The sequence below is a fragment of the Melospiza melodia genome (assembly GCF_035770615.1).
Source record: "Melospiza melodia melodia isolate bMelMel2 chromosome 10 unlocalized genomic scaffold, bMelMel2.pri SUPER_10_unloc_1, whole genome shotgun sequence".
NCBI lineage: Eukaryota > Metazoa > Chordata > Aves > Passeriformes > Passerellidae > Melospiza > Melospiza melodia.
Window position 1 is genome coordinate 1341976 of NW_026948501.1, and position 22767 is coordinate 1364742.

The following is a 22767-nucleotide window of genomic DNA, read 5'->3' on the forward strand; positions in this document are numbered from 1 at the left end:
CACTCACTCCAAGAACACCCTGCTGACCCTCGGACAGATGTTCCAGCCCAGCTCACTGACGTGTGCAGAGGTTTATGGCTCTCACTCCTCCTTTAATCAGCGACTGTATATTCAACTCCAGTATTAAAATAAACCATTACAAACCTATTCTGCTCTGTGTCCAAGACCTAAATGCCTTTCATGCCTATCAAAAGTCTTCAGCCAAGCCTCTCAAAGCCCTGACCTATGTCTGTGTGGCATGCCCTCGATAAAATGCTTGATGAGATGTGGATGGGGCAGGGGGATGAAGCTGAAACCTTTGGAGTGTCAGTGCGACCATACCTCCACCGGCAGGCACCATTCACCTGGAAAACACGGTCATTGGGACATTTTCAATTAAGCTCCCGACCTTTTACCACTAAAACCCAATGGCTCACGATCAAACATTAAACCGTGTCAGTAAAACAGCGTGAAATATATACATACATACACACACACACACACACACCCACGCACACTCACGCACACCCATACACCACACACACTCACGCACACCCATACACCACACACACCCACGCACACCCATACACCACGCACACTCACGCACACCCATACACCACACACACCCACGCACACCCATACACCACACACACACAGCCAGCCACCCACACACCCGCACCAGACCCTCACCCGCCGCTCTCTTTTCCCCATCTCGCTCCCGCCTTCCCCGCATCCGCTCCCACTCCTCCCCCGCATCCCGCCGGCTTCCCCTGCTCCCGCCTTTCCCGGTCGCGCATGCGCGTTCCCCCCATGCCATCCCGCCTTTCCAGATCCCGCTCCTCCCCGGCCCCGCCTTTCCGGCTCCCGCTGCTCCTCGATCCCGCTATTCCCGATCCCGTTGTTTCCCAATCACGACCTCGCTGTTCCCGACAGTGCTATTCCCGATCCCTACACTGCTAGTTCCGACATTGCTATTCCCGACATTGCTATTCCCGACACTGCTATTCCCGATCCCGATCCCGACCCCGCCATTCCCGCTCCTGCCTCCCCTGTCCCCGGTCCCTCCCTGCGCATGCGCACGTCGCGGGGCGGTGCCGGCGGAGCGGCGCGAGCGGCCCTGCAGGTGAGGTGGGTCCGCGCCCCCGCCCCGCCCCGCCCGCGCCCCTCACAGCGCCGCGCACCTTCCTCACAGCGTCCTTCCCTCACAGCGCCGCGCCCCTCCCTCAGAGCCACCTTCTTCACAGCAGCCGGGGCCCCTCACAGCGCCGCGCACCTTCCTGAGAGCGCCCCTCACAGCGCCCCGCACCTTCCTCACAGCGCCGCGCACCTTCCTCACAGCGTCCTTCCCTCACAGCGCCGCGCCCCTCCCTCAGAGCCACCTTCTTCACAGCAGCCGGGGCCCCTCACAGCGCCGCGCACCTTCCTGAGAGCGCCCCTCACAGCGCCCCGCACCTTCCTCACAGCGCCGCGCACCTTCCTCACAGCGTCCTTCCCTCACAGCGCCGCGCCCCTCCCTCAGAGCCCACCTTCTTCACAGCAGCCGGGGCCCCTCACAGCGCCGCGCACCTTCCTCACAGCGCCCCGCGCACCTTCCTCACAGCGCCCCGCGCACCTTCCTCACAGCGCCGCGCACCTTCCTCACAGCACCCGGGGCCCCTCGCAGCGCCGCGCACCTTCCTCACGGCACCCGGGGCCCCTCGCAGCGCCCCGCGCACCTTCCTCACAGCGCCCCGCGCACCTTCCTCACAGCGCCGCGCACCTTCCTCACGGCACCCGGGGCCCCTCGCAGCGCCCCGCGCCCCTCACAGCGCCCAGCCCCGCCGGGCACCCCGGGCTGTGGGGCAGCCCCGCGCTCGCTGCTCGGCCTGGCCCCGCAGTTAAGGACTGAGCCCCCGCCGCGACCCCGCACGGCTCTCTGGGCTCCTCCCGCTGTCCCCGGGCCGAGAACGGCCCGTGGTGCCGCGGGGGATGTGCGGTGACACAGCCCCTCTGCCACCCGCTGCTGAATAGTCACAGAACCGAAGCACAGCAGCCCAGGCTGGTCTGGGGTCCACTGGCCCGGGGTGCTCCAAGCCCCGTTCAACCTGGCCTTGAATACTTCCAGGGATGGGGCTGCCACCCCCTGAATCACAATCTCAAAATGCTTCCAGTTAAAGGAATGGTCTGTGTAGGTTTACTTTAGCAAAGACCCGCAGCTGTCGGGGGGAGAGGGGTCCATGAAGGACAGCGGGGTAGCACAATGGAAACTGATTTTCCCCTTCTCAGCAGTGTCTGCATGTTTTAGTGGTTGTACCTTACCTCTAATCATCAGTCACCCTGAAAAACGCAGCTCAGTCAGTCCTGCTTGAGGGACCTCAATACATAGGTTACTCCACACACTCAGCAGTACCTTTTAGATGTAGCTATTACTGCTTTGGGTTCCGGACTGTCACTGCACTCTTCAGTGGAATAACAAAAATAACGGTTACCTGATTTGTTAATAATCTAGGCTTCAGTGTTTCCTCTTTGCATAGATCCCTTGCTTTTGCTTTTCTCATTGACTTGGTTTTGGGAGTCCTTCACACCACTGAGCAACACGCAGCTTCACATCTGTGGAGGAATTAATCCCAATATCATGTGTACAAAATAAATGTGTTTGCACTTTTGTATTGCTTGAAAGCATTTTCAGGTTGTGATTCAGGTGGTGGCTGCCCCTGGATCCCTGGCAGTGCCCAAGGCCAGGTTGGACAGGGCTGGGAGCAGCCTGGGACAGTGGAGGGTGTCCCTGCCATGGCAGGGGTGGCACTGGAGGGGCTTCAAGGTCCCTGCAGCCCAAACCAGTCTGGGATTCTGTGATTTTTCCATCTCTTGTTTCCATCAGTAGTTTGTGTGACACACAGGGAGTACCTGCATGTCTAGGGCAAGATGAAGTGAGAGAGGGAGACTGTGCAGGGCCAGCTGCTGTGGGGGTGTCACCTCAGGTACAGTGAGCAATGCAGTCCTCTCCCGTGGTGTACCTGCTTGGCTTGACACATAAACTGACCCAAAATGTTTCACATTCCACATGTTTCATTATTTCACTTTGGAAATCCACTTATACCATTTGGACACCATAATGACTATTTTATTTTGTAATGAATTGTCTAGGAGCTGGGAAATCTGACATGGAGGAGATAGTTGTCTCATAAATCAGAGCTTTCCTTTTTCTAGCTAGATCTAGTTTAAGTGGTTCTACACTATTTTCCTAGGTGTGTAGTCATCTTTTGCATTGTAAGTCCATTGAATGAACACCTGATACAACTCTTCAGTTTTGGAACTGTCTTTTGAATTGAAATTTTCATATTACACTGCTGCCTTTACCTAACATTTCACTACATTTTGTCCTTTACTGGCAATTTTAGGTAACAGTGGAACCAACAGGAAAAGAGAGACTGTCCAGAAGTAGAGATGGTGAAAGAGGACAGGGATCACAGGTGGGCTGCTGCTCTGGAATCTCATTAAGCAGCTAAATGTGTACATTTCTCCCACACTTGTAACACTGCTGGTAAAGCTGAGGTCTGCCAAAGGCTTTGAGTCTGCTTTTGTGATTGATTTGTGGTGGTACAGCATTATGCTTAATGGACAGAAAAAAATTATATGTGTCTATATATATTGATATACATAAATATGTAAAATATCTAAAAGTAGAAAGTCTTCAATAACATGTATACAGTTGGAAAGTTACACCAAGTTAAAGCTTCCCCTGTTTCAATACAGAGTTTCAATACAGGCTGAAAATAAAGCAACATTAATTGATTTTTATGATCCAAACTATGAGAAGAGCAAAGAGCAAAAAGAGAAGCTGGAAATGCCCAAAGCCAGCTAGGAATCCAAACACAGAGTCTGTATTAAATGAAAATTAATCTCAGGTTTTAGTCAGCTTTAAGTTTTAGGATAATGTGATGTTTTGATTCTTTCTATGTACCACTGGAAACAGTGCAGTGTAGGCAGTGGTCAGACATTCTGATGAGGCAGTTCAGGCACTTTTCTGCCTGCCTAATCTGATAAACCTGTCCCTAAGGTCACAGGACAGGTGGATTTGCTACATCTGCTGTGAAGTAGGCATGAGGCAGCTCCTGCAGTGCAAGAGAAGCTGCCAGAAGCCCAGTGATCCTGTTCTCCTTACTTAAAATGCTTTAAATGGCAATCATAGTTCAGCAGAATTTTCCAGAGGGCTTGGGATTGTTCATTTTGTTGAAACAGGAAAATGCCAAGCCTAGAGACATGAAGATTGCTAGTTTAGTCATTAGCATCCCACCTACTCTGTGTATTCTTTCCTTGGAAATGGCAAATTATTCCACCCTGTAGGTTAATTCTCCCAAAAAGTTACTCTCAGTTAGCACAAAGCCTTGTTTTGGCTCAAACATGGGGCAAGTCCTGTTTGAGCAAACACGTTTGGCACTGGTGCCTGGAATTAGCCAAACTCTGCAGAGCACTAGAAGAAATTAGTTCTTCAGCTGAACAAAGTCATTAATAGTGAGCAGTACAAATGTAGGAACAGATAAAGGAGTAGCCAGCAAAAGTCAGACACCCACAAGTGGGTACAGGGAAGCAGAGGCTGTTGCACCAGGAATCCAAACCCTCCAAGGATTAACCCCCTCTGGAATCAAATAGGTAAATAGTGCTATATTACCCACATGGAAATAAAACTTAGCTATGTCAGCTTCTCAAATGTGAACATTCAGAAGTTCCCCCAGAGAGTATGCTGATATTAAGAATTTAATTAATATTTATTAGTTATCTGAAGCTGCTCTTTGTTCTTTAGTCAACTAAAATGATGCCAGCTTCCTCCAGCTCCTCCTACAAAATGTTTTGCCAGATGCTCCATTTGTTAACACATTTTAGTGTACTGACACTTGGAAAATACATGTATCCCTTCACTCATAATTCACAGAATCAGATTTCTATGTATCCCTTCACTCATAATTCACAGAACCAGATTTCTAGAGCCACTTCTGTAGTGAGTGAACAATGTGAAACCACGGAGTGCTGCCCTGGGGCTGTTCCTGCTCTGTGAATTGACCCAGACTGGTAACCAAGGGCAACCCTCAACCCAAATGCACAGAGCAGATTTATTTCACTCTACAATTTATATTCCATTCAAGCTGACCCCTCAGTCTTTCTACCCCACATTTCCAGTACACATTCCTGCTGAAGGGCTGTCATTCCCAGGGAGAATTCACTGTTCTGCTGGAACTCTGCTCTTACCCACACCTGAGTGTGCCTGGGCAGGGCAGGGCAGGGCTGCTGCACACCAGTGAGTGTGTCAGTGTGCCTGGCCTGCACACCAGTGAGTGTGTCAGTGTGCCTGGCACTGCACACCAGTGAGTGTGTCAGTGTGCCTGGGCAGGGCTGCTGCACACCAGTGAGTGTGTCAGTGTGCCTGGGCTGCACACCAGTGAGTGTGTCAGTGTGCCTGGCCTGCACACCAGTGAGTGTGTCAGTGTGCCTGGGCAGGGCTGCTGCATACCAGTGAGTGTGTCAGTGTGCCTGGCCTGCACACCAGTGAGTGTGTCAGTGTGCCTGGGCAGGGCAGGGCTGCTGCAGCAGTGGCACTGCCACACCAGTGGCACTGCACACTGGAAGCCATCACTTACTGATTTCAAAATCCATTGAAAAAAAATAGAGGTTCTGGAACTTCTCCAAATAGAATGCAATATATATATTATTAAAGGACTGACTTCAGAATACAGTCAGATGGTCAAGTAGCTGAGTAGAAAATGCTCCAGATACTCTTTTTATTAAAGAGTGTTCTTGATTCATTTTCTTGATTCATATTCTTTTTAAAATACCTACATCAGAGATGCCTTTCTGAGCATCTCTGAAGTTTCAGAAGGCTTTTTGTCTTTCACTGACAAATGTAATTCTCATGCCTTTGAGAGGACTGGTGCAGCTCTGTGAAAGGGTTCTTAATGTGAATCTGTGATCCGTTCCCACCATTAAGCATCTTGAAAAGAACAGAGCTGCACTGGCTGACTTTGTGGAATAAAGTCCATTAGCATTGTTGGAAAAATAATTTATTCAAGTATGTGGTAGATTATGTAATATCTGAATGAATAAATTTTATTTAAATATTTGCTGCAAAAATTATCATGCAGAATTAGAGATAAAAGCTGGACAATGAACAGCAAGCAGTTAGCACCACACAGGCCTGGTGTATCACCTAATCCCCACAGGACTCTTCTATTCTTATATATATTTTTTAGCAAATCTGTCTTTTAAAACCCTATTTATGCTGAATCCTAATACAGGTTTTGCAGACTTGGGAACCCAAGGTTTGTCTATTTGGCAAAGTTTCTGGGAAGCCACATGAGTTCATTTTTGGAGATTCTGAACCCCCCAGTTGCAGCTGCAGGCTGGGGAAGCTGTGGCTGCTTGGCCCCTTTGTGGCTGAAACTTCTACCAGCACAAGAAAGCTGTGCAAAAGAGGGGTTTAGGCTCTACAATCTGTTCAGGTTTTTAAGTAGCCAAGGTATCTTGGTGGATTTTCCCAAATTGTGTACAAATCTTTTGAAGTCCCATTTATTTTTTTTTCCCCCAAAAAGCTTAGAATCACAGAACAGTCAGATCACATTGGATTTTAATTTTAAGGATACTTTGATTCTAAATAATTGGGAGGTTTTTAAAATTAATCCCTAGCTTCATTAATGGAAGGGATTTTTTAACAAGACATGCAGGGAAGTGATGGGAATAGATGAAAGCCCTTTTCTTTATCAGCTACTACTTAGTGCTTGAAATTGATTTTGAGATAAGATCTATTTTTAAGATAGAATAAGATACTGTATCCTATACATTGTTTATCTAGTATTTTTGTTATGGTTTTGAGACCTTACTTTTAATGCAGTTAATTTATACTTGCTAAAAATACTTCAGTGACATTCTGTGTTTTTACTGGGTAAGAAGAAATGTTTTATGCAGATAACAGTGATAGGCCCCGATAACAATGGAACATTTCTAATTCTCATGACATTTCAAAATCAATGTATCAGTTTTACTGTAATTAATCTCACTCCTCAAAATTCTCTCTGTGGTTCTGTGTTGTGCATGTAGACACACAGATAAATACCTGTTTGGTTGTTGCTGGTGGGGAATGAGGTGCACAGGAGGAGCAGAGCTGGGAGAGTCAGTTATTAGAACATCAGGCAGCGCGGCCTGTTTGCCTCAATCCCTTCAAAGGCCGGGCAGACGCAGAAAGCACTTTAGGGACGATTATCTGCATAGTCCCCGAGGCACTCCCCGCACCGTTTAGGTTAAGAAAAGATCGTTGCTGGCTCCTCCCAGATTACCATCCCCGATCCGATTAGCCACAGGAAACACCAGGGGAATTCATTCAGCTTCTCTGTAAAACGTGACTGCCCTGCACCTGTTTCTTGTGGCTGATACTGCAGCTATGAAGGGATCAGCACTCACTCATTCTTTTTGCAGGGTAACAGGTAAGGTGTTACACTGAAATTACTGAAACTATTAAAATTCCTGTAAATTTACTATGATTTTGACTGTATTAGATATAAAAATCCTCTAACTCGCAGAGATAATTTTTGAACTGGCACTCGAGTGCTGTCAGAATTCTGGCAATTACTGACTATTTCATTTTGCATGTAGTCAGCGTGATGAGTCTGAGAGGCTCATGGTAAACATGATGTTCATGATCAAGGCTCTCAGAGGCAGCACTTTTGTTTGTAGAACAGTTAATCTATTCACTTTATGCCATCTCCTTGGTGAGTCTCTCTAGTAATTACTGCCTGCCAGTGTGTGCAAGGTAGTTTCAAATACCTTCTGTTAACTCTTAGGTTGGCACTGCCACAGAAAGAGGTGATTTAAATAACATGGCTCAAGTCAATGGAGAGACTTGTCCATCGGTTTAGCTTGCAGTTTCTTGCTATTTATGTCAAAAATCTATGAACAGCAAAGGCTGAATCACCAAACCAGCACCTACATAATCTTTTAATGAATTATATTCTCTTGTCTCTTTTGCACATGAAAGAGGTTAGAGTCCTTTGTAAATATCAAACTTGATAATTAAATGACATCCATCTTTTACTAAGACAGGTGGGGAATATTTTTTCCCAAAGAGGGTAAGAGACATGTAGAAATAACAAATCTGTTCTGGTTGTGGTTCCAGTGGAGTTTCACAGCAGCTGTAGTATCATCCTGCTGTGTGAGTTGTGTATAACTAAACTAGATGAAAATTTGTTTACATTTTTACCTAGTCTTCTCTCTGCCCTTTATCCGTGTGTTTATTTGCTTTTCCAGTGTTTTGGTGTTTTCGTACAGGTAGCAAACATTTAAATTTCAAATAAGTGAGCTTTTTAAAGCACCTTGGGAATTGAGGTGTGTGCCTACTGAAAGATGTGTGCTCAGTGCTAAAACTGCCTTCCAAACCATGGTTAAATTGTAGCTTAAGCATTCATGAAATATCTGTTCCCAGTGACCTTTTTCACTGGTAAGGCATTAGAACAACAACCTCTGCATCTTGTTTCATTAATCATAATAATCAAGTTTAGCAAAACCCTCAGTTATCATAATTTTTTCACAAACATTTATAAATGCTTTGTTATTCCTGGCAATGTTAAAATTAGATAGTCTGTGGTAATTTAAAATGCATTTTCATTTACCAGTGCTTCCTGTACCAGTGACTAACCACCTCTCAGCCAATTTAGAAGATTTTTTGCTAGAAATTCTCATGATCTGCCAATCTTAAAGCGTCAGATTCAAAGCCTGAATTAAGAGACAAGGTTATAATTTAGTAGCTCTTAACCACTTCATTAAATATACCCAGTCCTCACTACACTATCCTATTTTTACTTAGTCTTAATCATTGAAGTTATCTTTAGTCATCTGCCTGAAACATCTCCATTAGTGCTGTTTACAGGGTTTTGCATTTTGGCAGTGAAACTGTATCCCGTGTGATCTTATATTTAGACATTCCATTTACTTCTGTGGGACTGTTCTCAAAGCAAAGCTTCTCAAGTGCTTGGAGAATTAGGCCACAGGAAATTTGAAAGGTGTCAGCCAAGTGCTTAGGTACTAAGCTACCCTTGCCCCTACCTGCAGTGAGTTTCTTTAAAAATTTAGCTGCTAGGTAGTTACTTACATATGACTGCAACAGGGAGAGAACACATTCACTTTAGAAGACAATAAAACAGTAAAATAATCTCAGAATTTCATGTGACAGGCCTAAGCATCAGCATTGCCTCTGTTGTATGAATATATTTGAGGTTTAAAATAATTTTTCCCATATATTGATATTTGAAATGGAAAACTTACTATATTTTTTTATGTTAATACATACAGGTAATCTTTTTAAGTGTGTGGTCTGCTGTGACATCCTTGTTTGCCAAAGCCACAGGAATTAAAGATTTGGGCCCTCAGTATTCGTGGATAGGTGCACAGGGCACTGTGGGGAGCCTCACAATGGGATTACTGGCCATGCTGGCAGCTACACTGCCCTAACTGGAATCCTTCCAGCTGGGAATGCAAGCTCTTCTCTCTGTTTGAAATGTGTTCTGAAGGGAAAGGTAGCAATTGCATTTATTAAATAACCATCCTCACTGCCAAGATAGAGTGAGACCAGCATCTTCTTGTCTCCTCACTTTTGACTGTGTAATTGTTTTCTGGCTGCTGCAGTAATGGACATTGCTCCTCTCATTCCAGTCTGGAGCAAAAATTCAGCCCAGCCACTGGAAGCCACTGCTTTTCAGATCCTGAAACGCCAGAAAGAAATGTTTTGTGACAAGGCAGAGTTGTTGATTTGCAAAGCCCAGTGCTGGTTTGCAGGGTGCCTCCTGCAGCCAGCTCCTGGGAGGAAGGAGTGGAAGGAGCTGGCACCCCCGTGTCCCAGCTGTGCTGCTGCTCCCCCGTGCCCTTCCAAAGAGCAGGGCCTGCGCTGCAGAGGAAAGGGCCTGGGCAGGGGCTTCACTGCTGATAAGGTGGGTGCTGGGAGCGACCTCATCCACCAGGTGCCCACTCTGCATCCCCCGCAGGAAATGCAGCCCTGCAAGTGTGCACAGCGAGTGGGGCACGGCAGCTGTCGCGTTTCCAAATGCAACGTGTGAATCCAGTGCGACAGGAGACAAAAATCCCTTCTGGTAGAAATTGTTCAGCTCAAAAGTGGGGGGAAGAAAAGAAACTCAAAACTGCAGACAAACATCAAAGCACGTATCAAACCCACACCTGGAGGGGACCTCTCGAAATACCCAGAGTGCTTGGCATGAGGATTCCAGGAGATCCCTGGGCAGCGTGGTGCCGCCCTTGCCCTGTGCCAGCCGGCAGCACCGGCACGTTTCCCGGGGCTCGGGGTCAGAGCCGGGCTGTTCCCGCTCGCTGCGTGGCACCGCTGCCTGTGCTGCAGCGGAGGTGAGCTGCCCCGCAGGAGGTGCCGCTCCTCTCACTCCTGCCGGGAGCCGGGATTAAGGGGCGGCCGCTTTGCTGTCATGGCAATAGGGACGCACGGCACAGATCGAGCAGCAGAGCTGGTTAAGGCGATACCGTGATTGCCCCAAGGTACGTGACTCAGATCCTCAGGCAGCTCATGGCACCGCGACCTGCAACAGTGCTCCAGGCTGTGCCTTCCGCAGCTACCGAGCGTTCACGAGATGAGCAAAATGCTGAAGAACGTCTTTAAAAACCAAGAATATCTGGTATAGAGGCAAAGCAGGAGAAAGCTGCTGCTTTAACCTAAGCACTTCTAGCATCCTTTTTATTGCTGCAGGAACACAATGCCCCTCCGTAGGAACATCAGCCCTGACCTGTCCCAAATTACCACCTTACACGTGTCTGAGGGAGTGCAGTGTAACTCAGCAAAGTCATTTGTCACAATATTGCTAACTTTTTTTTCCCGAAGTAAATATAAGGGAATTGCTCCCATTGATCACACTGCGCTGTCAGTCAAGTTTTGCAAACTGAAAGGCACAGAAAAAATATTCAGGTCAGTTGGGCAGCACAGGAATTAGGGATTTGGTGTATAAATGAAATAAAATTGGTTAGACAACGAAGAAACAAAAACCTCACCTCTGCCACTTAGAAGAAGCTTGCTAGTATTTTTTCATACTCTAGGTATATTCTCTTCTGCATTAACCTCCGTCACGTCCCTTTCCAGTTAAGAGTTCTTATCAGCCTGATTCCTCAGTAAAAAAAAAAAAAAAAAAGGAAATAATTTTAGATAGAAATATCCTTGACATTTAATCTCTTTATTTTTTTAATCATTTGAATATAAGGAAATAGGAGAACTAAATAGTCATCATGGTGGTGATTTTGCTGCCAGTATGATATCTTTTTCAAATGTTATCTGGACAAGCTGTTAAGAATTTTGAAGTGAATTTGCTGAGAAATAGAAACCAGTATTTTTTGTTAATTCAGCATTATTAACTCTAAAAAAAGAAATTCTGGGGATAAAATGAAGTACTTTCTTTAGGTTCAAAGTTTTAATGGAAGCCATCACTTACTGATTTCAAAATCCATTGAAAAAAAAGTAGAGGTTCTGGAACTTCTCCAAATAGAATGCAATTATATGAAGGCAGTTTATGAAAGGACTGACTTTTCAGAATACAGTCAGATGGTCAAGTAGCTGAGTAGAAAATGCTCCAGATACTCTTTTAATCTTTATTAAAGAGTGTTCTTGATTAATTTTCTTGATTCATATTCTTTTAAAAATACCTACATCAGAGATGCCTTTCTGAGCATCTCTGAAGTTTCAGAAGGCTTTTTTGTCTTTCACTGACAAATGTAATTCTCATGCCTTTGAGAGGACTGGTGCAGCTCTGTGAAAGGGTTCTTAATGTGAATCTGTGATCCATTCCCACCATTAAGCATCTTGAAGAGAACAGACCTGCACTGGCTGACTTTGTGGAATAAAGTCCATTAGCATTGTTAGAAAAATAATTTATTCAAGTATGTGGTAGATTATGTAATATCTGAATGAATAAATTTTATTTAAATATTTGCTGCAAAAATTATCATGCAGAATTAGAGATAAAAGCTGGACAATGAACAGCAAGCAGTTAGCACCACACAGGCCTGGTGTATCACCTAATCCCCGCAGGACTCTTCTATTTTTATATATATTTTTTTAGCAAATCTGTCTTTTAAAACCCTATTTATGCTGAATTCTAATACAGGTTTTGCAGACTTGGGAACCCAAGGTTTGTCTATTTGGCAAAGTTTCTGTAGCTAATGATGCAGCAGAGATGTGCTTAGTTTGGTATAAAAATTGCTCTTTTTTGTTATGCTTGCAGCTGTTTTCCTATAGAGATAAGAGAAACAGAAGGGTGATCTTATACTGAGTAAGAATTTCCATTCAAGAGCCATGCAAAGGGTTTATTTAAACATCACAGACTGATGACTGTGTTCATATCTACAGCTTGCTTTATCTTTCTGTCAGATAGAAGGTTTTCAAAGCAGGACTTACCTTGTATTAGAAATAACACTAGAGAAAAAAATCTGTTTCTGCCTGGAGAGAGTGGTGGGTTCAGTTTTCTTGTTGGAGGAGAACCATGGCAGATGTGATTCCAAAGCCCAAGAGAGCAGTGAGGGGCCGTGCATTGTGGACAATCTGTGTGTCAAATACCAGCCCATGCCTTACTGCCCAAATCTTCAACGACTCCACAGCCTCACCAGGAGCATGTGCCTTTATTCTGCCCATTTTGAGCTTCTCTGATTTTCAGTGATTATTCCATTGTTTCCACAGGTACTGCAATGGCTGCAGGAGTTTTGCTGCAAAATGAGCAACCATACTCGTCGCTGATAGAGAGCAGTGTGTATCTGGCAAATATGAGTTCAGGTAAGAGTTTGGCTCTGATGTGCCGTTCATAATAAATGCTTAGAACAATTCTGGAAAAATGCCCACAAAATTTAAAAAACCCCAGAAATATTATCCATGTTTATAAATGTAAAATGTCTCTAACAAAACCAAACTGCATTATTTTATCAGTGTATCATGGTGATAATGTGTCAACCTTTTCTGTAATTTTCATTTTGTCAGGTCTCTTAATGGAAGAAACTATGTCATTTTTGTGTTGAGAAACTGCCTAGCTCTCTGAAAATACAAACCTGCCTTCAGCAAAACTCACCTTTCTAATTTTTTAAACTTGTACAGATGCAATTCTTTCTTACCGTTTTGCGTGAGTGTTTGCAAATCTGCTAGATTCAGTAAGAAAATAATGATGTGTAGCATTTCATTTTCCTCACTTCTATCTCCACTATCATTTGATATATACTGAAAAGTTTCTGAGAAGAGAAAGAGAAAAATAATTACATACAAGAAAGGAATATAGTGAATTAGAAAATATGTTTCACATTCCTTGGATACAGGTAGCACTTGAAATAGCCTTTTTTATCTCCTTTCTCTTCCATGCAACCCCCAAACTAAAAGTATATGTCCATGTTTCCTCACCTGCTGATACCAGTTCCACTGATGAATGACGAGTCAAGGCTTTGAACATTTTCCTTTCCTCACACGACATCACTGCTGATATTTCAGGCCTGGTACCCACAGCAAACATTGCCACGTCTCTGTAAGAGCTGGGGAGCAGCAGTCAAAGTTCAGGCCTTCAGTTCCTGGTCAGTGCCTGGAAGAAGCACATTTTTACCTGATGAATTTGTCCCAAAAGAGAACTTCCTCTTATGCAAATTCCTCTGTACAGGTTACTGGTTTTGTGGAACAAGAAGAAACACAAATGTGTTTTAGGAAAATACAGCGGGATTAATTTGTTTATTGACAAAGTTCAAGTGAATTTTCTTGATTTCCCCAGCCTTCCCCTTTCTGTGCAGTCTGATGCACAGACATTGGGATGACAGAGGCTTTTTACATCACTATAATCCCTTCTGTGCACAGTAGCTTTTTCAAGTGCTGCAATCTTTCTGGCCACCTCATTCCTGCTCAGCACACTGGAAGCAAGGTGGGAGGCAATTTGCCACCTCATACCTACCTTCAGAAGCCTGAAGCACTCAGCTGACACACCTTCTCCTCCTCGTGATCTGCTTTCTGTCAGGCTGCAGGGTTAACAGCTCTGCTTCATAAAAAAGCTGTGCCCTGGAAAAAAACCCAGCCCTTTGTTTTGGATAACAAATTGTGTTTTGTTAGATGTGAATGGTCCAGGCAAACAGTCTACAATTCATCATGTACTAAAGCATTTCAGCAGGAACACACTAATCCCAGTCATTACACAGCTAATGATGCATTTTGGAGCAGCGAAGTGGAGGAGGAGAGGTGGCTGTGGAATGAAGAACCAGGAGGTGGGGGAGTATAATGTGCTTCCTTACAGATCTCTCAGGAGGCAGAGCCTCCAGCTACATTTTCATTGTTCTGTTGAATGGAGTATTTTGTGTCTTAGCGAGTTCTGAATGCCTGTTATTGAGCAGGAACTAAATACTCCCATTGTTTGTTACAAACATTTTGGTTGTTCCCAGCGCGTTTTGAAAATTACCTACTTGACAAGCAACTGTTTTCATCAAGCGGTGGAACAGTTTGTCCCGAGCAGACGCAATCCCTGTGGAAAGGAGCAGCCCGGGGCTGGCTGGCAGCAGCGCCTGCATCCTCCGTTGCCATGGCGACAGCTCAGCCCGGGGACCAGCTGCCGAGCGCGCTCGGGGATGCTCCGCTCCGCTCCGCTCCCGCAACTTCAGCGCTCGGCAACTTCCCCTGCGCTCAGAGCGCCCCGGGCAGCGGCGCCGCGCGGAGCTGCGGCCGCGCAGCCATGCAGCCCTCTCCCCGCCGCCGCTCGGCCGTCAGCATCTTTAGCCATTTCTTCCAGGGGCGGAGGCATTCCTCCTCCGATCCCCTTCTCCGCCTCAGCCAGCGGCGCCGCAGCTCCGTGGTGGAGCTGCTCTCCTCGTCCACGCAGCGGGTCATGGTGGCTCTGTCGTCGCTCAGCCCCGAGGAGCTAGACGCCACTTTTCCTGAAAAAAAAAGTAAAGTACTTTTCATTGAGACTGTTGGCAGTTCTGGGTATTTTCTCGGTATTACTATAGTTTTGTTCTGTTAACTGTACTTTTTATGTGTGGATAAAATAGTGGGGTTTAATTTTCTTCTTGTATTTTGTGTATTCTGTTTTGTTCACTGATTCCTTATTCAGGTGTTAATACATGCTTTTTACTCTAAGAGCTCAGTTATAAATAACAGGTAAAACAGAAGCTCACATTCATGCATACTCAGAGGACATGGTTAACTATATTGGTTTCAGGTTGAAGAGGACCGTGACTTTTTTCAGCTGCAAAGGATGTCACTAACCTCTAACTTCATCAGACTAAATACCTGGCAGTAATGCAGGCGATTTTTTCCCCTCAGAATCCTTCCTTGACCAACGAGCCTGAAGTACACGTTGCATATTTTCTGGTGTTTGTGGCTCTGCCATAAGGCTGAAGGGGTGTTTCTCAGCGGGCTCGTGGCTAACGCGGCTCTGTGTGTCGCAGGGAGCTCCAGGCGCCCCACGGCCAAGTACACGAAGGTGGGGGAGCGGCTGCGCCACGTCATCCCCGGGCACATGCAGTGCTCCATGGCCTGCGGCGGCCGCGCCTGCAAGTACGAGAACCCCGAGCGCTGGGCCGAGCACCAGCAGGCCATCAAGGGGCTCTACTCCTCATGGTGAGCGGCAAAACCGCCGGGCTGCTGGGAAACCAGCTGCCAGGTGGCACACGGAACGGGAGTTTGATCTGCAGTTAGAACCTGACCTGGTGGCTGCTGGACACAGCCCAGGAAAGACAGTGAAAGATTCCTGGTGACTTACAGTGGGTTTGGGTCAGATCCAAAAGAATAAATACCTGTGTGTCATGAATTATTAAAAAGCTGTTCTGGGCTGCTCAGGATTAGGATGCAAATGAATTAAATATGTTAATAATACAATTGAAAAGTAAAAGCATTTCCTGCAGATGAAATAATGTGGGCATGTGTTCAGAAGGACATTCATGTGCAGCAAAAGTCACATGAAGTATATCTTGACATTCTTACAGGGTTTTTTTTCTAACAGCAAATGCTTAAGCAACATTTACAAACCTTAAATAAATAAAGAGAGATCTGGGTCCAGATTTCTATTCAAAGGAATAGAAAGATTTCTATCCAAAGGAATTCTTACTTACGTCCTGGCATCTAAGCAGTTCCAGTAATTGTCTTTTGATAATGTTCCATCTGTATCAGTTTAATAGGATTTATCATTAACACTGTGGCATAGTAGAATTTTAAAAGTAATTTCCAATTAATCACCAAGGTATTTCTCTGTTTCTTGAATATAATAATATTCTTATTTTGGAAGACTCGTACCCAGGAAATTATTAATGATAACATTATTATTTATTTACTTTTCTAATTTCTCAGGATAACAGATAACATCCTGGCTATGGCTCGACCCTCAACAGAAGTAATTGAAAAGTACAACATTATTGAGCAGTTTGAAAGGTAACAAATTTAGTCATTATTTATTGTGAATATTACTGGTGTAATTCCTGATCCATTTTCTCTTTCAACATAGATTTGGATTGTTGATAAAGATCCTTTCATTTTAACGCTCTACAGGTAAAGATTTATTATCCACTAAGAATAAATATGTGTTTCAGAAAATAAGGGACAATGAGGTTTTGGCTGCTTGTAATACTTTGACTCATCTATTCCTTCCCTAAGATGTGGCATAAAAACCATAATTAACCTTCAGCGTCCTGGGGAGCACGCGAGCTGTGGGAACCCCCTGGAGCAGGAGAGCGGCTTCACCTACCGTCCTGAAGCCTTTATGGAGGCTGGCAGTAAGTGCCCTCCTGCTGTTGTTCCTCATTAATTATTGACTTTGACATTTAAGGGTATTTTTACTTGAATTCCTGTGAATTAAACGCAGCTATGTAGGAAACATTGCACAAAATGTGAAACCTGGCAAATACAATGAAGAGCAAATAACACATTATTGAAGATTCTGTATTATATAGAGAGAGATGGAGGGTTTGTGTGCAGGTGTTTCTAAAGGAAGGACAACAGTTCACTTTTTCTTCTGTATTCACAAATTCTGGTACACTCATGTCTTCTTACCTAGACTATAAAAGGTTATTTCATGTGAGGACACTGCTGCTGACCATATCTTTGTATTTTCATGTTATGGTGAGAAGAAAGTGCCTCTCTGTAAAAAGCAGCTGCTGACTGAAGAAGTGCTTTTATTTCTGAAAAGAAAAAATTGCCCTCTTTCTATATATAGCTGAGCAATTTTGCATGAATCACTGTTTTGTTACCTCTTTTACATTCTAGCTGAACTTGAGTTTGACAAATCTTTGCTAGCTTCGTGTATCTATCAAGTTTCAATAGCAAGCATACACTGAAATGGGAAAATAATCTCTTGCAAACAAGATGCAGTCAGATTTTAAGATCCATTATGCAATTTTAATACTATAATTTCTTATTAGTAATCTCTCCTCTGCAAATGGTACTACGCCTTTCACATTTGGTGTGGCAGAAAATCACTGTCTCTGTTTTTATTTCAGTTTATTTCTATAATTTTGGATGGAAGGATTACGGCGTGGCATCTCTCACGACTATCCTTGACATGGTCAAGGTGATGTCTTTCGCCCTGCAGGAGGGCAGGGTGGCTGTTCACTGCCATGCAGGACTGGGGAGGACAGGTACGTGCCCTGTGCAGGAGCAGCACCAGGGTTCCTCTAGAAACTCCAACCCTCTCTGCTTATAAACCAGTAATAACTGGGCTGGATTCTGTGTCATTGCAAGATGAACCTCTATAAAATGGTTAAAAGTGCTAAACTACTGCGTCCAAATGTCCTCAATGGCTAGAGAAGATCAGTTTTAGTATATTAGAACCAAAGACCTGTAAGAGAAGTTTTTAATCTGTATAATAGTTCCATTACATTCCTGCTTCTGGAGGGGAAAGATTCCCCTGGTACACTTTCTTTGTCCAGTATTTATAACATGTTCACAAACTGCCACTCACTGTTGGATTGGGTAGATTTGGTGGAGCACCTAAAATTTCATTTGCCCCTTTCAAGTCCTTTCTGGTTGTGCCCTTCCCTTAGAAGCCTCCATTACTCCCATGTTTGTGAATAGTGGAACTCCTGGAGAGGCTGTGGGGAGCTCCCACTGCAGTGCAGTGAGCAGGGCGTCACTGTCTCGTGCTTCTTCACAGGAAATTACGTTTCAGTAACAGCATCACATAATAGAGGACGCTCTGTCTTCACCTGTATTAATTTCTATCCCGTATTTCCACTGAGTGTTTGTTTGAGTCTGAAAGTTCCTTCACTAATCCTGTCTTTGTATTTTCCAGGTGTTCTAATAGCTTGCTACCTGGTTTTTGCCACCAGAATGAGTGCTGACCAGGCGATTCTGTTTGTCAGAGCCAAAAGGCCCAACTCCATCCAGACGCGGGGGCAGCTGCTGTGTGTCAGGGAGTTCTCGCAGTTCCTGGTGCCCCTGCGCAACGTCTTCGCCTGCTGCGAGCCCAGGGCGCCCGCCGTCACCCTGGCCCAGTACCTGACCCGCCAGAGGCACCTGCTCCACGGCTACGAGAGCAGGCACCTCAAGCACGTGCCAAAGCTCATCCACCTGGTGTGCAAGCTGCTGCTGGACCTGGCTGAGAACAGACAGGTGGTAGAGGCAGAGCTGCTGGACATCCCAGACCTCTCAGCTGAGATTGAGAGCACCGTGTCCCAGCTGGCGGCCACGGAGCTCGAGCGGGAGCTGGCCAGGCACGACAGCGACGCGTCGGACTCGTCCTACGCCCACTGCTCTGCTCTCGACAGCCAGGACTCACACGTCTCCCTGGGACACGAGTGTGATGCCTACTGCAGGAGAAGGCACGTCGGATGCCTTCAGCCTCTTACTCATATGAGAAGGCGTCTGAGCTACAGTGAGTCAGACCTAAGGAGAACTGAGTTTCTTTTGGAACAGGATGACACTGCCTGGACAGTGCCTGCGCAGATCTTAGTGAACAACAAACCCAAGCAGAACAGTGAAGAGGAATGTTCTGCCACAGGTGAGACAAAGCCACAGATGGAGTTAAACAAAGAAGCATTAGTGCGCAACACGTGCACGTTCTGGAGCCAAGGGAAATTTGATTTGCATGGACGAAGGGACGGCTCCTGTCACAGAAGGAGCTCTACCAAAGAAGTCCAACGCAGCAGGACCTTTTCCTCAGGCCTGGCGTCCATGCACAATCCCAAGGAACCTGGGATGCAAAGGCACAGCTTTGCCAGTGAGACTGCTCACAGGAAGGACCACAAGACCAATATGTATGGCAGGAGATTCTATCTCTCTGAGGACTCTGACTCTTCTTCTTCCTCTTCCAAAGTGAATTTTTCCACTGGATATGAAAGTGAGAGTAGCAGAGAGTTGTCAGAGACAATTCCACACATTGTTCTGCAGTCAGAATTAAGTTTGGAAGCCCGACGAGTTTTGGCAGCCAAAGCACTTGCAGATATAAATGAATTTCTGGGAGAGGATGAAGTGAAGCAGAAGGTAGAAATGTGGCAGGTAATTTTTAACTCAAACCCATGCTACGGGCTCTGCATATTTCACCTCAGTGAGTTCCTGGAATGGCAAAAATGCCAATGGAGCTTTGAAATGGCACATTAGGATAGCAATTTATATGAGGCCTGGGTTCAGGTGTTTCACAGGCTGGCAAGATACACCTACACATTCTGGTCTATAGCAGGAGGGTGGAGGTTCTGGTTGTGTTCACTTTCCTAACTGGGGGAAATTGATGCCATTACCTCTGGCTGTAATGTGGCTGCTGGTGGCACAGAAATAGCACAGGTTTTAAAGGTTTGAGTTGGTTTTCATCAGTGTTTTCTTAGAACTAATCAGAGGATTTGTGAGTAAAAGAAAAAGAATTTAGTGGAAACTTAACTGCTTAATGTCAAACCCAAATCCTCTTAGCAACATTTGCTTTGAAGTTGTAATGCAAAGCTGGTTTATGTATTCCAGTGGAGTATTGGGAGGTTCTCAGCTGCACTGCTGCTTTCATCCTTCTGTTTTAAAGAATCACTTGTATTACTGTTGATTAATGTTGATACTCTGGAAAAAAATACAAATTTTTTTGAAAACACTTTTCTTGTTGGAATATAAGAGCCAAATACTGCAACAATCAAAGAGAATTTGGCAAAGGTATATAGATAATACATTTTCAGTTTTGTTTTGTTTTTTTGTATTTTTTTTTTTTTTTTGTTTTTTGTTTTAAGAAAGAACTGAATTCTCAAGATGGAGCTTGGGATAAAATCTGCACCGAGAGAGATCCTTTTATCCTCTCCAGCTTGATGTGGTCATGGATAGAGCAGCTGAAAGAACCTATTATATCCAAAGATGACATTGACATGTTGGCAAAACAATGCACAGAATCCCAGGATGCACTCCACTTGCTGGGAAAGGTACATATTCAATCTGACAGTTCATTCCTTCACTTTGGGCAAGGGTTGCACTTTAAAAAAGCCACTTAATTCTCTTTCAAAATCAGAATGAGAATTCATTCTGCATCAAACTGTGTGAATTGTCTGGGTATCTCTAGATATTTTCTAGTCCAAGTGTCTTGCTCAAAACAGAGTTACCTAGAGCAGATTGCTTGTGTGACAAATGCTCCAGCCCCTTAATTAAGCTGGAAAAGGGTTGGGAAGGAACAACCCCAATATTGTTCTTCCTTTTCTTCCTCCTTGCTAGCACTGCTCAGTGTCTCTGCCAGCTTCCAGTGGTGACGGATACTGGGAAGGACAGAGAGAGGTACAAGATGGGAAAAAAGCCCTGAACATGCACAGCATTTTGGGCTGAAAAGGTCAAATCTCACCCTTCCTATGCCAATTCACAGGAAGGCTGCTGTTCGTGGAGGGAATCTTGAAATTCCCAGAAATAAGGAGGAATTGCCAGAGTAGTTGTAGCACTCAGGAGAGTTTTCCTATCGTGACTGAAATAATTATGCCGCGGCTCTTTGGGCTGGTGGAAAATTTGGGCTCCTGCACATGAAGTTTCAGCACAAGAAGGCACAACCTGGTATTTACACAGCAGTTAACAAAATCTGAGTGCTAAACTGCTTTTTATGGAAATATTTCTTCTGATGAGATGCTGTTCCTTTTCCCCACCAGGAGCAGTGTCAGACCATCCTTTGTATTTTACACTGTGTGGCGAAACTGCAAGTGCTGCCAGCTGATGTGGAGGAGGCCTTACTTGCTCGTGCTATTAAAGCTTTCACCAAGGCAAGTAATCCCAAATAACTATCCAGGATATTGTATTTACTTGGTTTAAATCATGAAGGGTGAAGCAATCAACAGAGGGAGGCCTCTGTGAGAAAGGCTACAGTAATTCCTTCATGCTTCAGTGTACCTTATTTATTTCAGAGTTTACATTTTATAATACTCACATACATAAAGGGTTGGAAATATTCTCTAAAAAATTAAATTCCGTCACTACAACCTTAATCCTGGAGTCTCGTTTTTCTCTTTCTGGACCACTGCCAGTTCATGGACATCTTCAAATTAGGGAAAAGAGAATTTTACAGGGTGACACTGACTAATCACCTAGAGTAGTTTCCCAAAGGCTTTGGTAGATTCTGTACCATGTGAATTCTTTCCATCAGATTAAATCACTTTCTGAAATTACACTGCAAGTCAGTTCTGTTCCAGACCTGTACCACAGGTTGTGAGTAACTAATTTCTGCTTTGGGCTCATTGAGTAACAGTGACAGGTGAAGTTATTGCTCAGCTCAGATTTCTTCTCAGATTCAGTCAATGAAATCTGAGCTTGAACAGAATGTTCACTGTGTTGTTTCCTCATCTCTTGTAAACCTGCCTGTTAAAACAATCACCACATTTCTCTTTCTTCTGTTTCATTTTAATGTCTAGTTAGCATAAAACTGAAAACACTTGGCATTAAGCACTCCATCAAAAACAAATATTTTCTTTGATAAATCTCAAAGCTTTTTTTTTTTTAATGTTGTGCATCTACTTTGCATTTTGCTGTATGGCATCTCTTTAACAACTGAACTGAAACTTCTCTCTTTTATTAGACAAGCTTCGATTCTGAGAACGGGCCATATGTTTACAATACCTTGAAAACTGTGTTTAAACAAGCCCTGGAAGAAAAAAGGAAAAGGATTAAAGAAGGCACAGAGAATCCTCCTTGATTTCTACACAGCTCTGCTGAAGCATTAGATGGGCCTACCGAATTATTTTGCATATTCCAGCTACTGTATTTTGTGCTACCTGGCATGATCTACCTAACAGAAGTTATTAACAAATAATTTTATTTTTTTAGAGGGAGTTTTAGTGGCAGTTGTTCAGTCTACATAGTTTTAAAGAACAGCTCCATGTAACCATTCTCTGTAGCATTTTGTTTCAGGTACTGTTCTTTTATGTTGTGAAGGGTTCTTCTATTTTCAGATGTGTTTATTGATGTGGAAACCTCTGTTATTGGCAAGAAACATTATTGTCAAGTGACACGACTGCCATAAAGTTCAGTGCCATGATCCTCAAAGGTTTAATGGATTAATATTTATGTATTACATATGTTTACATTAATGATATTTGATTTCATTTTGCAGAAAATAAATATTGACTGCACCTGTGAAACTGCTTTTCCTTTCAGAAATTTTGAAGTGAGACCAACAGTAATAATGGAGAGATTCACAGATCTTGAGATCTGTTATAGACAGCGGACAGTATTTTTTTTCAGATCTCTTAAACAATTGTAACCAAAGTATTTCTAGAAGGTCTTGTAGGAGAGAAATGCACTGTGTTGAACAGTAGTCATCAAGCCCTAATTTAGACTTTTTTGGCTGAGAAAGCTTCAAACTGTTTTTAACAGAAAATTGA

At 44.4% G+C, this 22767-nt stretch overlaps 1 protein-coding gene and 1 long non-coding RNA gene across 6 annotated transcripts; one reads left to right on the forward strand and one right to left on the reverse strand.

Annotated features, from left to right (window-relative positions):
• The first annotated feature begins 1066 nt into the window (after positions 1–1066).
• PTPDC1 (protein tyrosine phosphatase domain containing 1) lies at positions 1067–22524 on the forward strand. Of its 5 annotated transcripts, none has more exons than XM_063181820.1 (10): positions 1067–1107; positions 12683–12775; positions 15406–15577; positions 16304–16384; positions 16607–16725; positions 17449–17586; positions 18240–19444; positions 20152–20337; positions 21043–21153; positions 21963–22524. In XM_063181820.1, exons 2-10 carry the CDS (start codon positions 12691–12693, stop codon positions 22077–22079), a joined length of 2214 nt encoding a protein of 737 aa, XP_063037890.1. In that variant the 5' UTR covers positions 1067–1107; positions 12683–12690; the 3' UTR covers positions 22080–22524. The 5 variants fall into 5 exon arrangements, with proteins under 5 accessions (XP_063037890.1, XP_063037892.1, XP_063037889.1 ...); XM_063181822.1 differs by having other exon boundaries at positions 1075–1102; XM_063181819.1 differs by lacking the exon at positions 1067–1107 and adding an exon at positions 3360–3431.
• Positions 12774–14210, reverse strand: LOC134432956 (uncharacterized). Its single transcript, XR_010031435.1, has 3 exons — positions 13923–14210; positions 13388–13562; positions 12774–13221 (listed from the first exon to the last, which is right to left on the reverse strand). It is a non-coding gene; the product is annotated as an uncharacterized LOC134432956 (long non-coding RNA).
• Positions 22525–22767: the final 243 nt, after the last annotated feature.